The 14,042-nt window shown below is 39.9% G+C and overlaps 1 protein-coding gene and 1 long non-coding RNA gene across 3 annotated transcripts in view; one reads left to right on the forward strand and one right to left on the reverse strand.

The window, feature by feature from the left end:
• rgs19 (regulator of G protein signaling 19) overlaps positions 1 to 6,923 on the forward strand; it is a 180,043-nt gene extending 173,120 nt beyond the window's left edge. For both annotated transcript variants that reach the window (XM_086005499.1, XM_086005500.1), the window contains exon 5: positions 6,732 to 6,923. In XM_086005499.1, the coding sequence (XP_085861625.1) occupies positions 6,732 to 6,920 (189 nt within the window). In that variant the 3' untranslated portion in view covers positions 6,921 to 6,923. The remainder of the gene's footprint in view (positions 1 to 6,731) is intronic.
• Positions 6,924 to 8,343: 1,420 nt separating this feature from the next.
• LOC147108738 (uncharacterized) lies at positions 8,344 to 11,920 on the reverse strand. Its single transcript, XR_015080639.1, has 3 exons — positions 11,127 to 11,920; positions 10,500 to 10,626; positions 8,344 to 10,090 (listed from the first exon to the last, which is right to left on the reverse strand). It is a non-coding gene; the product is annotated as an uncharacterized LOC147108738 (long non-coding RNA).
• Between the last annotated feature and the right edge of the window lie 2,122 nt (positions 11,921 to 14,042).

Consider the following 14,042-nt stretch of genomic DNA (forward strand, 5'->3'; position numbering starts at 1 on the left):
GAGAGTTTTCACTGGGGGAAGCACCAGACACTAATGAGCACAAGGACCTGGGAGAGGGAGAGTGCTGTTCCTTGGAGAGTACGGAAATGACTACCCTCAGTTGACAATCCTGAGGACCCATATCTCAGGGGCCCCAGTCTTCAAAAAAAAATCAATGATTCAAGTGCATTGATCTCATCAGCAGCAGTGGATTGGGTTTTCATGCATATGGTTGAGATAATGGAGAAGTTGAAGGAGTCAACAAAATTTCCAATATTTTCAACACGTTTCAGGAAATTTCTCATGATCTGCAGAACACGCCGGAGAGACGGCTAGTCCAGGCGATTACTGCAGCAATAAGTCCCTGGGAGGAGCGTCTAAGCATATCAGTGGCTTATGGAGTGGCACCTACCAGTGCTTCAGTAGCTGCTTTGAGGGTCATTCTGAATACAACACTTTCACAAGGCTTCCAAGACTTGATTAGGACTGTTCAGTCTGTAATGATACTGACCAATTGCACATCCAAGCCTGTGCCTTGAATCAGTAGGCTACAAGGTGTGGTAATAGATGTTGCTGTCTCTCATTATAATGACAATGTGCCTACTTGTGTCTGGTTCCTCTCAACAATACATTTTTTTTGTGGCACATTTAACGTATAAAAACATCTCAAAGCACTTCAGAGATGTGTAAATAACAAATGGACATCAAGTCAAAGGAGATCTAAGAACCTAAGAAATAGGAGGAGTAGGGCATTCAGCCCCTTGAGCCTGCTCCCCCATTCAGTAAGACCATGGCTGATCTTCTACCTCAACTCCACTTTCCTGCATTATCCCCATATCCCTTGATTCCCTTAATATCCAAAAATCTGTCGATCTCGGTCCTGAATATACTCAACGACTGAGCTGCCACAGCCCTCTGGGGTAGAGAATTCCAAAGATTCACCACCCTCTGAGTGAAGAAATTTCTCCTCATCTCAGTCCTAAATGGCTGACCCCTTATTCTGAGACTGTGACCCCTGGTTCTAGACTCCCCAGCCAGGGGAAACATCCTCTCTGCATCTACCCTTTCAAGCCCTTTTGTATGTTTCAATGAGATCACCTCTCATTCTTCTAAACTCTAGAGAATATAGGCCTAGTCTACTCAATCTCTCCTCATAGAATAATCCCCCCTATGAATCAATCTGTTGAACCTTCGTTGCACTCCCTCTATGGCAAGTATATCCTTCTTTATGCAAGGAGACCAAAACTGTGCACAATACTCCAGGTGTGGTCTCACCAGGGCCCTATATAATTGCAGTAAGACATCTTTACTCTTATACTCAAATCCTCTTGTAATAAAGGCCAACATACCATTTGCTTTCCTAATTGCTTGCTGTACTTGCATGTTAACTTTCAGTGATTCACATACAAGGACTCTCAGGTCCCTCTGAACAACAACATTTCCCAATCTACCATTTAAAAAATACTCTGCTTTTCTATTTCTCCTCCCAAAGTGGAGAACTTCACATTTCGCCACAATATATTCCATTTGCCATGTTCTTGCCACTCACTTAGCCTGTCTATATCCCCTTGAAGCCTCTTGGCATCCTCCTCACAACTTACATTCCCACCTAGCTTTGTATCATCAGCAAACTTGGACATATTACATTTGGTCCCTTCATCCAAATCATTGATATAGATTGTGAATAGCTGAGGCCCAAGCACTGATCCTTGCGGTACCCTACCAGTTACAGCCTGCCAACCCGAAAATGACCTGTTTATTCCTATTCTCTGTTTTCTGTCCATTAACCAATCCACAATCCATGCTAGTATATTACCCCTAATCCCATGAGCCCTAATTTTGTTTAATAACCTCTTGTGTGGCACTTTATCGAATGCCTTCTGAAAATCCAAATACACCACATCCACTGGTTCCCCCTTATCTATTTTGCTAGCTACAACCTCAGAAAACTCTTAACAGATTTGTCAAACACGATTTCCCTTTTATAAATCTGTGTTGACTCTGCCCAATCCTATTATTATTTTCTAAGTGCCCTGTTACCACGTTCTTAATAATAGATTCTGGCATTTTCCCTACCACTGATGTCAGGCTGACTGGTCTGTAGTACCCAGTTTTTGCTCTCCCTCCTTTCTGAAATAGTGGCTTTACATTTGCTACCTTCCAATATGTGGGAAACATTCTAGAATCAGTGGATTTTTGGAAGATGGCAATCAATGCATCCACTATCTCTATAACCAACTATTTAAAAACCCTAGTATGTAGGCCATCAGGTCCAGGGGATTTATCGGCTTTCAGTCCCATTAATTTCTCCAGTACTATTTTTTTTTTTACTAATACTAATTTCTTTCAGTTCTTTATTCTCGCTTGGTTCTCCACTATTTCCAGAAGGTTTTTTGCATCTTCTTCCATGAAGACAGACCAGAGGGCTGGATTTTCATTGAGGAGTCGGGTAGGAGGCGGGACTACAACTTTCGGGGTTGTAGTCCCGCCTCCATCGAGTTGTAGCCAACCCACGCGATTTTGACTTGATTGACCTTGTTGAGCCAGCCCAGCGGGCTCAGCAGGCCAATTGAGGGCCACCCGGCAACAGGTGATGTCACAGATTGATATTTCATCTGTCAAGACCTTTTGACAGATGAAATATCAATGTTTCACAGCTGTTTGAAGCTGTCAAACACTGACAATCTGTATTCTAAGTTAATTCCTACCTCTCAGGATGATTTAGAGATCTCCCCGGAATAGAAAGCTGAATGCTGCAATTTTTGACAGCTTGCAGCCATTCTGCTTTCTGTGCCGGTGAGATGAGGGACTCCCGAGACCTGAAGGAAGGAAGGCTGTAAAGGTAAGTAAAGGTATGTAAAACTTCTTTAAACACTTTACACACACCAAACACACTTACCTTTGCACTCATGCACCCATCACTCACCTGAACACCGGACATCCCGACGGTCTGCCTCCTCTAACTTGGCATGGTTTAGAGCCGTCAGGAATCCCACACTTCAACATTAAAAATAGGGATTAGGCTAAAAACTGCCTGTTAACTACCTGTTAACAGGCAGTTAATTGGCACTAATCCCCTTCCCGCCTCGGGGAGGCGGGTCCCAGTGCGGGGCGGGTACCCGCCTCCTTTGAAACTGGCATGGAGGCGGGTTGGGGGCAGGATGGGTTCGTGCCCCCCAATTTGGGGATTTTAACCCCCCCCACACGCCTCCAATCCCGCCTCCACGGCCCAATGAAAATCCTGCCCAAAGTATTTGTTTAATTTTTCTGCCATTTTGTTATTCCCCATTATAATTTCTCCTGTCTCAGCCTGTAAGGGACCCACATTTACTTTTGCTAATCTTTTCCTTTTTACATACCTATAGAAGCTTTTACAGTCTTTTTATGTCTCTCACTAGTTTACACTCATTTTTTTTCCCTTTCTTAATCAATTTCTTGGTCCTCCTTTGCTGAATTCTAAAATTCTCCCAATCCTCAGGCTTACTGCTCTTTTTGGCAACATTATAAGCCTCTTTCTTTGATCTAATACTATCTTTAACTTCTCTTGTTAGCCACGGTTGGACCACTTTTCCTGTGGGATTTTTGTGCCTTAAAGGCCTCAGAGGAGCATGGTCAAAATGGGTAGGGTCTTAAAAGGAAGAGACAGAGGTGGAAAGGCAGAGCGGATTGGGGAAGGATTTCTAGAGTGTGGGGCCCTAGGCGGTTGAAGCCACACCTGGCATTGGTGGAGCAATATTAACTCTGACTTGAGCGGAGAAGCCGTTGTGGCTTTCCTGCCAGGTGAAGGCATCGTGAAGGTGATCTACAACCAGGAGAGGCCATTTAAACTAAGTTTTGTTTACTTTTTTTCTGGGGCCAGAGGGAGCAGGAGTGCTCCTCTGGACTCCAAAAGGAGAGTTTAGGCCTCCCTTCACTGGATAGTCATTATAATACAGTACAAGATCATATCCTAATTAATATGAAAATCATTGTTGATTTTGTCTGAGTACTGTTTATATTATTTTGCTGATATTGCTATTGATTACATCTATTTCATTCAAGATGCCACACAGCTATAGGAATAAAGTATCAATTGGGTATTACTATGTTAATGTTATCAATTGAGTATCAATTAATATAAGGATAACAGCAACATAAATATAGGTTACTGTTGTCCCAAGGCTATTTGCACCAAATCAGTGGCAGATTTGTGCCAGTGATGAGGTTAAATGATGCAGGGGCAGGGCGAGGATGTGGGCTACCCCCAGGAAGGTGTATTGGAGACAAACAGATATCTTTCATTTTTGCAAAACAGTAAATATAATTGCCAGTAAATCCAGTAATACCTGCCTGGTCCAGCCATAATCCTGTTCATCCACCATATGCTATCCTCTGCCACAAAGACACAAACATGGGAAATCAAAAATAAAATTCTATGCTTTGATATTACAGGAAACTTTCTGGTATCCGGCACTGACGGGACCGAGTTGGTGCCGTCCCATCAAAACTGCCGTAGAAACCAGCACTAATGTTAAAACATACGGAGCAAACAACAAACCCTGTTGCTTAGCAACAGCTTCAAAACAGTCGGCCGCAGCTTAAAAGCATCTCTGCAGCTAAGCAACAGCTTCAGCTAGACGCTTGGGAGCCACGACTGGAAAAAAAAAAGCAACGAGAAGTAAAAAAACTTATAGGAAACGGCTCCTGAATTTTGCCGGTAGATAGAGCTTTCCGGACATTTAACCTCCGGTTAAACGAAAGCTTCCTGTATGTAAAAGATGCAACTTAATTTTTGAGTTAATGTTCAACACAAGCACACTGTTCCCATTATGCTAATTTTGTTAAAGTATGCAGCATCTGGCAAGGAACTGTCAGTTATCAAAGTTTGGTAAAAATTCAGTGAAGCATTTTTAATTAATCATGTTATGAATCAGCATTTACAGACAAAAGAATGATAGCCTGCCCATTTTTGAAAGTGGGAAACCAATAAAATAATTTGATAAAAATTGAAATGTTTCCCCCTTTGGTCATTCCCCCCCGCCCCCCGGAAACTTTTCCATTACCCAGCCGTTCCTTAAGGTGGTAACTGAGGCTGGGGCAAGGCTGCATGTCAGATATATGTATGGAAATTCTAATCGGCTAAATTAGTAATATGATACGCTGGTTCTCACAGATGAACAGTGACCAAATAATTTTCCTTCATCCTCAATTCAATCAGAAGATGATCAATGAAATTTGAAATAAAAAAGGAGACAACCTTTGTCTTTGCTTTAATGATGCACCAGAGAGCACATACCTGCTAGATCGGGTTTGTGGCATTGGTCTCATACTGGCACTTAGATCCTGCATGTGTCCAGCCTCTGTATCCATCCACATTTATATCTCCGTACAATAATGTGCATATACTTGTCATGTTTGTCAGTCAGCATTAAAAAAAATGTGGTTAAAAATGTCTGTTTCTTCAGATACAAAAACCTATATTTCCCAATTCATGTTATGTTAACACCAGCAGTAGTAATGCTGGTGTTAAAATAATGTCAATTGGAAAATCTAGGTTAAAGATTAGTAACAAAGTTCTTGCAATGCAGTACTGACTTTCGGCAGCAAACAGTGTAGGTTTACTTTGCACAAAGTTTTAAAAGTGCACCATTGTTCTCTAGTGGCAAAAAATCATTACTGCAGTTAACTAATCTAATTCATTTACATGATAAAATAGTTCTATTCCATTGTTAACTAGCAATTTACAGTGGATTACAAAATAAAACTACCACCAGCTATGAAAGATGGTTAAGGTTGTCACTAGTAATTTGGTGTCTGTAGAAGAAAACAACAGGCCAAACAAAAATTATGCACACCTTTACAAAATTAGCATGTTGGGAACAGTGTGCTTGTGTTGAACATTAACTCAAAAATTAACTTGCATCTTCTACATAATATCAAAGCATATCATAATGTTCTGTTTGTTTTATTAGAGTGTTCTATATTTCCATATTTGTGGGCTTGACAGGGTAAATGCAGGGAGGATGTTTCCCCTGGCTGGAGAGTCAAGAACTGGGGGTCAGTCTCAGAATAAGGCGTCGGCCATTTAGGACTGAGATGAGGAGAAATGTCTTCACTCAAAGGGTTGTGAATCTTTGGAATTCTCTACCCTAGAGGGCTGTGGATGCTCAGTTGATGAATATATACAAGACACAGATTGATAGATTTTTGGATACTAAGGGAATCAAGGGATATGGAGATATGGGGTGGGGGGGAAGTGGAGTTGAGGTAGATCAACCATGATCTTACTGAGTGGCAGAGCAGGCTCAAAGGGCCAAATGGCCTACTCCTATTTCTTCTGTTCTTATGAGTAGATTGCTGATTATATTCAGGAATACAGGTAACTGAGGTGAATAAAGCACCATTACATTACAGAATTTATAATAGAGCTATCCACTCCCAGACTGTAGGCTCTTTGCAGTTGATGGCATCATAGTATAGTGGCTATGGTACTAGAGTAGTAACCCATTGTGGCAAGTTGTGGAAGAAGCTGCACAGAAGACTGATCTTATTTATAAATCAATCTCTTTCATCAGACTTACAGAAGATAGTATATGAAAGTGATTCAGAGGATGGGTTTGGGGGGAAGGTGAAAATGTCTTTAAACCATTGCAGTTAATGTAGGTAATGAAAATACTGTATTGAGAAAAAAACTATTACTGTAAATAAGAAATTAAATAGACATTGTGTATATCATGTTAATTTATACAGATATACTTTTCTTTTACATCTAGGTTAGCCTTGATTCACGGGTTCGTGAAGTCATCAACAAAAAGATGGCTGAACCATCAACTCAGACATTTGAGGATGCACAGCTTCAGATTTATACCTTAATGCACAGAGACTCCTATCCAAGGTTCCTGAACTCTTCTATATACAAGTCATTGCTTCAGAGGTCATCCAGCACATCTTCAGAATCCTAGATATTTAACTATACATTACAGAAAAAAGTAAAATTTTTGTACACCGGCATCAAATTGTCTACTGAAGGTACAGGGTCATCACCAAGAGAAAAAATTAAACTCAGGTTTATTTTACTACTGATTTCCTGTTGCCTAATAAAATGCAAGAAGCACTAAAGGACTGGATATTAACAGCTTCAGATTAACCTGTGCAAGACTCTAGTGATGGCTTAAATAATATTGATTTTAGTCTGTATGTTTTTGCAAGCATTAGTAAATAAACCTCGTGCAAAGGGACAGTTTTACATAAACCTTACGCGAGTCAGGTACCAACCGCACAAGCATAAACACATTGCACCATTACAGTAATTTCAGAACAGATTTATTTGAGCTCATTTACATGAAAAAGAAACTTTCTGGTGAAAGGGATATTATTTTATCTTTATATTAGAACATAACCATTCATATTGCTTCAAAAAAGGCACAAGAATGTTTAAAAACGTAGAGTGCAGTCCTGCCTTTTAAAAGCACCAATGTTGCTGCTATGGTTACAGTTGCTAGTTGTCAAAAAATCATCCTGTCCCAAATTCATACGGACAAGAACACTGTAAATGATACTATTCATTATTTTACATCTTGTTTTGTGTCTATAAACATGCAAATGTGAATTCTAAATTAAATGGTGGTGACAAAACAACAATGAACCTCCAATATTTCTAAGCCAATATAATAGATTCTGAATGTTGTAGAAAATGCTTTCATGAGATGACAGCCAGGTAATCCTTGTTGAGAGGGAACTAAGATGTCTATGTGGGTTACAGTGCCAATCTGACTCTAGAGCAAATGTGTAAAACAAGCTAAATTCCACCCCTTCGTTTTTCTGAATGATTAACAGTTTAATGCGCTGCACATCCTAATTAGACTGGATTAGTAACTTGTATGAGGAAACTACTGATACAAATATGTCAGCTGTCTGTTACAGCTAATGGTGGTTTATATTTGCAGAATTTTCTTCTTGAGCACAGGTAACCAATAAATAAAGGGCTTTAAATATACCATGGTTTACCTACAAGATGAAAAATAACTCAACAAATATATGGAAATAAAAGAATATGTCCTCACTTTAATTTTTGAAATTTATTGAAAATGTTTTACAAGCACAGTTAACAGAATTTGTTAAGATTTAAATAAATAATATTGTTAATCTGATGTATCTTCTCGTCTTTTACTTAAATTTGCAAATATCTTAATGAGGAACTTGTTATTTTTAAATCCTAATTTCTTTATATAAATCTCTCTCAAAACAGTACTCTGCCCAATGCTCCAACTCACATGCTACTGTCTTGTAAAAAAAAGTTTAAAACATTAGGGGTGTTTTTAAACTCACCCCACCTAGTGGGAATGGGGTGGCAGCAGAGTTAAAATTGCATTGGGAGAATTACTGCTCCTTTCCCACTTGATTCCTGTCTGCCATTTTAACCACAGTTCTTTTATGTGTGGCCTTTTGTGTCATCAGGACCATGCTACAATTTTAATGTGCGAAAACATAAGTCCTGCCTAATGTGAACCCACTGAGTAAAATCTAGCAGGATTGGTTTGATAAGGGATGTTGGAAGCTGCTTTTAAAGGGGTACTCACCTGCAAGTATACAAGTCATAGGTAGCCGTTTACTATTGCGTCTTTTTGGATTTCCACAGGAGTTGGCCTTGGAGGTTGTTTTTTTTCTGCATTTATTCTGCTTCCACACCCTCAATAAGCATGCAGCGAATGATGGGTGTCATTCTTGGAACTTTAATTTGGTTGTATGAAGAGCAACAACCACAGTAGGCTGTCCAAACACAAGCAGCAGCAATTGGGCCTGTTGGGAGGCAACATGTGATGGGGCCTGCTTGGAAAAGGCTATGCCCAGCCCATAGGGTGCAGTCCTAGAGTTTCCTTGATTTGTCCGAGCAGTGCACGAGGAGGCTGCGCTTCACCAGACAGGCTGTCGCAGACCTCTGTAGCCTCCTGCAAAAAGATCAACTGCCTGCTGAGCCAGCTGGCTATGCTTTGCCTGTGGCAGTGAAAGTCACCACCAGCCTCAACTTCTTTGCCTCAGGATCTTCCCAGGGTTTTAGAGGACTTTTCTTGCATCTCAGTCTGCAGTTCATAAATGTATGAAGCATGCCATCAATGTTCACTTTGCCAGAGCCAACAATTACATAACTTTCCCAATGGACACCAGCAGACCTGAAATATTAACTCTCTGTCTCTCTCCACAGATGCTGCCTGATCTGCTGAATATTTCTAACATTTTCTGGTTTTTTTTCAGATTTCCAGCATCTGCAGTATTTTGCTTATGTAAATTTAGGACTTAATAAATTCTTTACCCAAGGATGCAATAGAGCTATTAATAACTAATTTTTATACAGAAAAAATACTTGTGTTACAGGGAGTCCAAGGAATTTCCTAACAGTGTCTCTCCATTTTTTCCTACTCCCTCTATTCTCTCCTTGTCTCCTGAACCTCATTGCATCACGGCTGCATTTTATTTACAGCTGTAGCCAGGCAACCTCTAAAAATAACGTAATTGAATCCTACATTGTTGCTAGAGAGCACATGGACTTGAACCCCTTTTCTGCCACTTGTGTGTGTATTTTTAAAAAAAAGAAAAAGTAAAACTCAGAATAAATTAAAACAAAATGCTCACCCTAAAAAAAAAAATCATTGAACATTAGCAATTTTATACAGTTCTATTTTGAATAAAATTAGAAAAAATGTTAAAATCTATGTAATACATATGACCAGTAAAACAATGCAGCAAATTCCAACTTGCAAAAAATTCAAGAAAACGTGGGCAATTCATTGTAGGACTAATTAAGGTTAAACTGCAATTTTCAGAGGTATCTGGAGGCTCATGCACTTTGTTACATGTAAAGTTTTCCAAAACACTGCATTTTTATCAAATTTGTGGCAGTCTTTGATGCATTGGATAATATAGTATAGCCACAGTAATCTTCATTCACAACAATTTAGCAGACATTAGTCACTTGGGGAGGACGAGAAAGAAAGGTATGTTTTTAATCTTGTTTCCTGCTCTTTTCAGAAGGTACCATTTAACCCTTCAGCAGATTTTCTTTTCATGTGCTTTGTAGCATTCCAATACTATCTTCAGTTCTTTTCTTGAAGGTTAAATTACATTTGTCAGCTACCTGAAATTAGAAAGAACCTCTTTTGTTGTCCATATATATCCTCCATTGTTCTTTCCACAGTAAAACAAGCGAATCACACCTTATCTTGTCACACACATCTTTTGGAGTCCTAAGATTTTTCAGTCTATACTGTACTAAAATCTAACATAGAAGATAGTGAGATAGTTGGAACTTGTAGAACCTAATTCAAAAAAGAATATCTACAAAAGAATATCTACAAAGCAATTTGCTTATTTGCCTTCCCATACAAAATTTCACTATCCCAAAGGAACGCACTTCAGGAGTATGCAACTTCACAGCTACAACAGAGGCCAAAACAGTCTGACAAACTCTGCCATTATTAGCAGCTACCTCTAAAAAATGTTTGCTTATCTGGCTGCTTTTACAAATAGTTTTTAAGATTACATACCATAGCTGTTGTACTTGTTTTCAATTTCAGCAGGGAGCTCCTCTATGTTATCTGGTAGCAGCAATGAATCCATTCTACTGTTGTTTGTTTTACAACAGGCTGGCCTAAGTCATATGCAGCAAGTTTCCTAGATTTTTTTGAAATTCTTGAATTAGTTTTGACTGACATAGTAGAATTCCATTTCAAATATATCCTGGAGTCATTATTTATTGTGCTGGGTGGCACTCTGATATCAACTTGGAACCCAGCTAAAATCTGCTATTTGAGTCATGTTCCTCTCATATTGGAGTCGAAGTCCACAAGCATAGCATTTTCACAAATCACTACATGGAGATGGCAATGAGAGGCTGGCAATACAAGGCCAATTATAACTGCATTTATATTCCATGTTGTGTATTTCAAACTCTTTATAAATCCAGATAGGTATTTTCATCTAGCTGCACCCCATCTTTGTGAAGCCACAAAAGATTTATGGCCAAGGAACAATACTTTCAAACCACACATCGCAATTACAACTGAATCACTAGTATGATCCTGTGTCTCTCCTCGGCCGACAGAAAACCTTTACATTTATTTATTAATATATGTAGCTGATTCTCTGAACATCATAACGTTGTCTATTATTACCTGAAGCTGACTCAGGGGATTCAGCATCTGCTGTTCAACAGCCAAACTGGACAATGCAGGATGGCAGGTTGTCCTCAACGTGGATGCACATTCTTGTCCAGAATGGGCAAGGATCACTTTATGGCTTGTCTTCATCAATTCAACAATGGGACAAATGTTTATATACTAGCACGTTCCAAGTCCCTTTGCTCAGGTAGCCTTTTAATCTGGTTTGCGTTTGGAGACATCTTCCTGTACATGAACAGTGCTATATAAATTCAAGTTGTTGCTTACATATTCCAACCAATAGCATATGCAAAATCCATGTAAATGCATATAGACCAACACCACCAGCTGACATATGAAAACCATGGGCATTGATATCAGTCTGGAGCATAGCATTTTCTATTTAGCAGCACATTTGCTAAGAACCTTAGTAATTTTCTTGGGTGTCTGCAAACGTTGGTACCTTTGGAGTTTGCTGGGCAATTCCTCCTGTATGAGCATATGCTTGCATTCCTACATCGAGGTTTTCCTTTTCAAGGACCTGCTCAAATTTTAGGTCCATAATTGGTCTAGAAACTCTTGATTTATTGGCAATTACCAACTACACTAAATGTTTGGCCTTGCAACAGGTTGGGTGCATAATAAAGTTTCAGCTTACTGGTAGGCTGTCTTCGTAATAATGAGATCTCTTTGGATGAGTCCTTAGAGATGCTAGGATTCAGCATACAGGCAACTATGATCATCTTTGTTCATTAGTTTGAAAACCATATTGGCCACCATCCCTTGTGGAACAGTAAGAATATCCTCTGCAGGACACTGGCATTTAAACTCTGGTGAGAATGGCTTTTTCAGTTAAAAGTGGAAAGTTTTAAGAGGATGAATAATGAAAAGTTACTTCTACTGATTGCAGAATCAGTAACAAGGTGCTATAGATTCAAGAATTGCACTGGAAGAACAAAGTTAGAATAAATCTTTTCACACAGAGGATTATTAGAACGTGGAATGCTTTACCACAAAGTGGCTATTGAGGAATGATCATAACATCCTTTAAAAGGGAATTGAGTAAGTATTTGAAAATATGAAAAGATACCAAGGGAAGTACTGTAGGTACCTCCAGTTGAAAAGCTAGCACTGGCATAATTAGCCAAACCTCTGCGCTGTCATTTCTGTGATTCTGTAAAATCTCACTATAAATTCAAGCCACCGTCCCTGTCGAGTATGGTGTACCCACATGGAGTTAATCCTTGGGTTGCTTTCATAATTGGCTCTTAATCTAATTGCCAAAGGACTGTTTCACACCAAAAAGAGCTCTGCCAGCTTGGCTTCCTCATTGCAAGACATCTGGGTCATTATGAGGTCGAACTTGTAGAGTTCTCCAGCATAGTCTGCCTCACTGAATGCATCAGTCTCATCCTGGAGAATGTTGGTGCTCAGGAATGAAAGAAAAGACCGACATTTATATAGCGCCTTTCACAACCACTGGACGTCTCAAAGCGCTTTACAGCCAATGAAGTACTTTTGGAGTGTAGTCACTGTTGTAATGTGGGAAGCGCGGCAGCCATTTTGCACACAACAAGCTTCCCACAAACAGCAATGTGATAATGACCAGATAATGTTTTTGTTACGTTGATTAAGAGCTAAATATTGGCCAGGACACCGGGGATAACTCACCTGCTCTTCTTCGAAATAGAGCCATGGGATCTTTTACCTCCACCTGAGAGAACAGACGGGGCCTTGGTTTAACGTCTCATCCGAAAGACTGCACCTCCGACAGTGCAGCACTCCCTCAGCACTGCACTGGAGTGTCAGCCTAGCTTTATGTGCTCAAGTCCCTGGAGTGGGACTTGAACCCACAACCTTCTGACTCAGAGGCGAGTGTGTTACCCACTGAGCCACAGCGGACACGAGAGAAATTAGTTTGTACACATATATATAAAAAATATTAAAAATCTCAGTACATCTGCTGACCTCAATTTCTGGTATAAACTGCTAATTTCTATAACTTCATTGCACTTTGCTTACCCTTCCATTCGACCATGCCAAAATGTATAAGCTGCAACAAAACCATCTAGGCGAAGGTTCTCGAAGCAACAATTTAGGCAACGGTAGCCATAGTGGTTATGTTACTGGACTAGTGATGCAGAGGCATGGACTAATGATCTAGAAACGTGAATTCAAATCCCACCACGGCAGCTGGGGAATTTAAATTGTTAATTAAATAAATCTGGAATAAAAAGCTAGTATCAGTAATGGTGACCATGTAACTATCGGATTGTCGTAAAAACCCATCTGGTTCACTAATGTCCTTTAGGGAAGGAAATCTTTCCTGGCCTATATGCGACTCCAGACCCACATTAATGTGGTTGATTCTTAACTACCCTCTGAAATGGCCTAGCAAGCCACTCAGTTGTCATGAAGACGGATCACCACCACCTTCTCAAGGGCAATTAGGGATGGGCAGTAAAAGCTAGCTTTCCCAGCGATGCCCACATACCCTGAATGAAAAAAAATTGTAATCACCGAAGGAAAAGTCTCAATAAAAGGGAAGAACTTCAAGAGAATTGGACATTTGAACTCAAAGCCTAAAGTCAAAAATACAGTTCTGAAAGTAACTGCTCTTGAATAAGAATCAGTTGCCAAAATGAACAGAACAGAGCTCGAGGGAGTAGTACTTGAAGTCACAGGAATAGATAAATCACCAGGAGCGGATGGGATGCATCCTAGAATGCCGAGGGAATTGAGGGAGGAAATCACAGAGGTACTGGCCATAATATTCCAATCCTCCTTAGATATGGGGGTGGAGCCACCATTGTTCAAAAAAGAGAGCAAAGATAAACCCAGCAACTACAGACCTCGGTAGTGGGGAAGCTTTTAGAAACAGTAATCAGGGACAAAATTAACAGTCACTTGGGCAAGTGTGGATTAATTAAG

This window comes from Somniosus microcephalus, chromosome 13, assembly GCF_052327205.1.
Source record: "Somniosus microcephalus isolate GS21.2 chromosome 13, FLI_Smic_1.0, whole genome shotgun sequence".
NCBI lineage: Eukaryota > Metazoa > Chordata > Chondrichthyes > Squaliformes > Somniosidae > Somniosus > Somniosus microcephalus.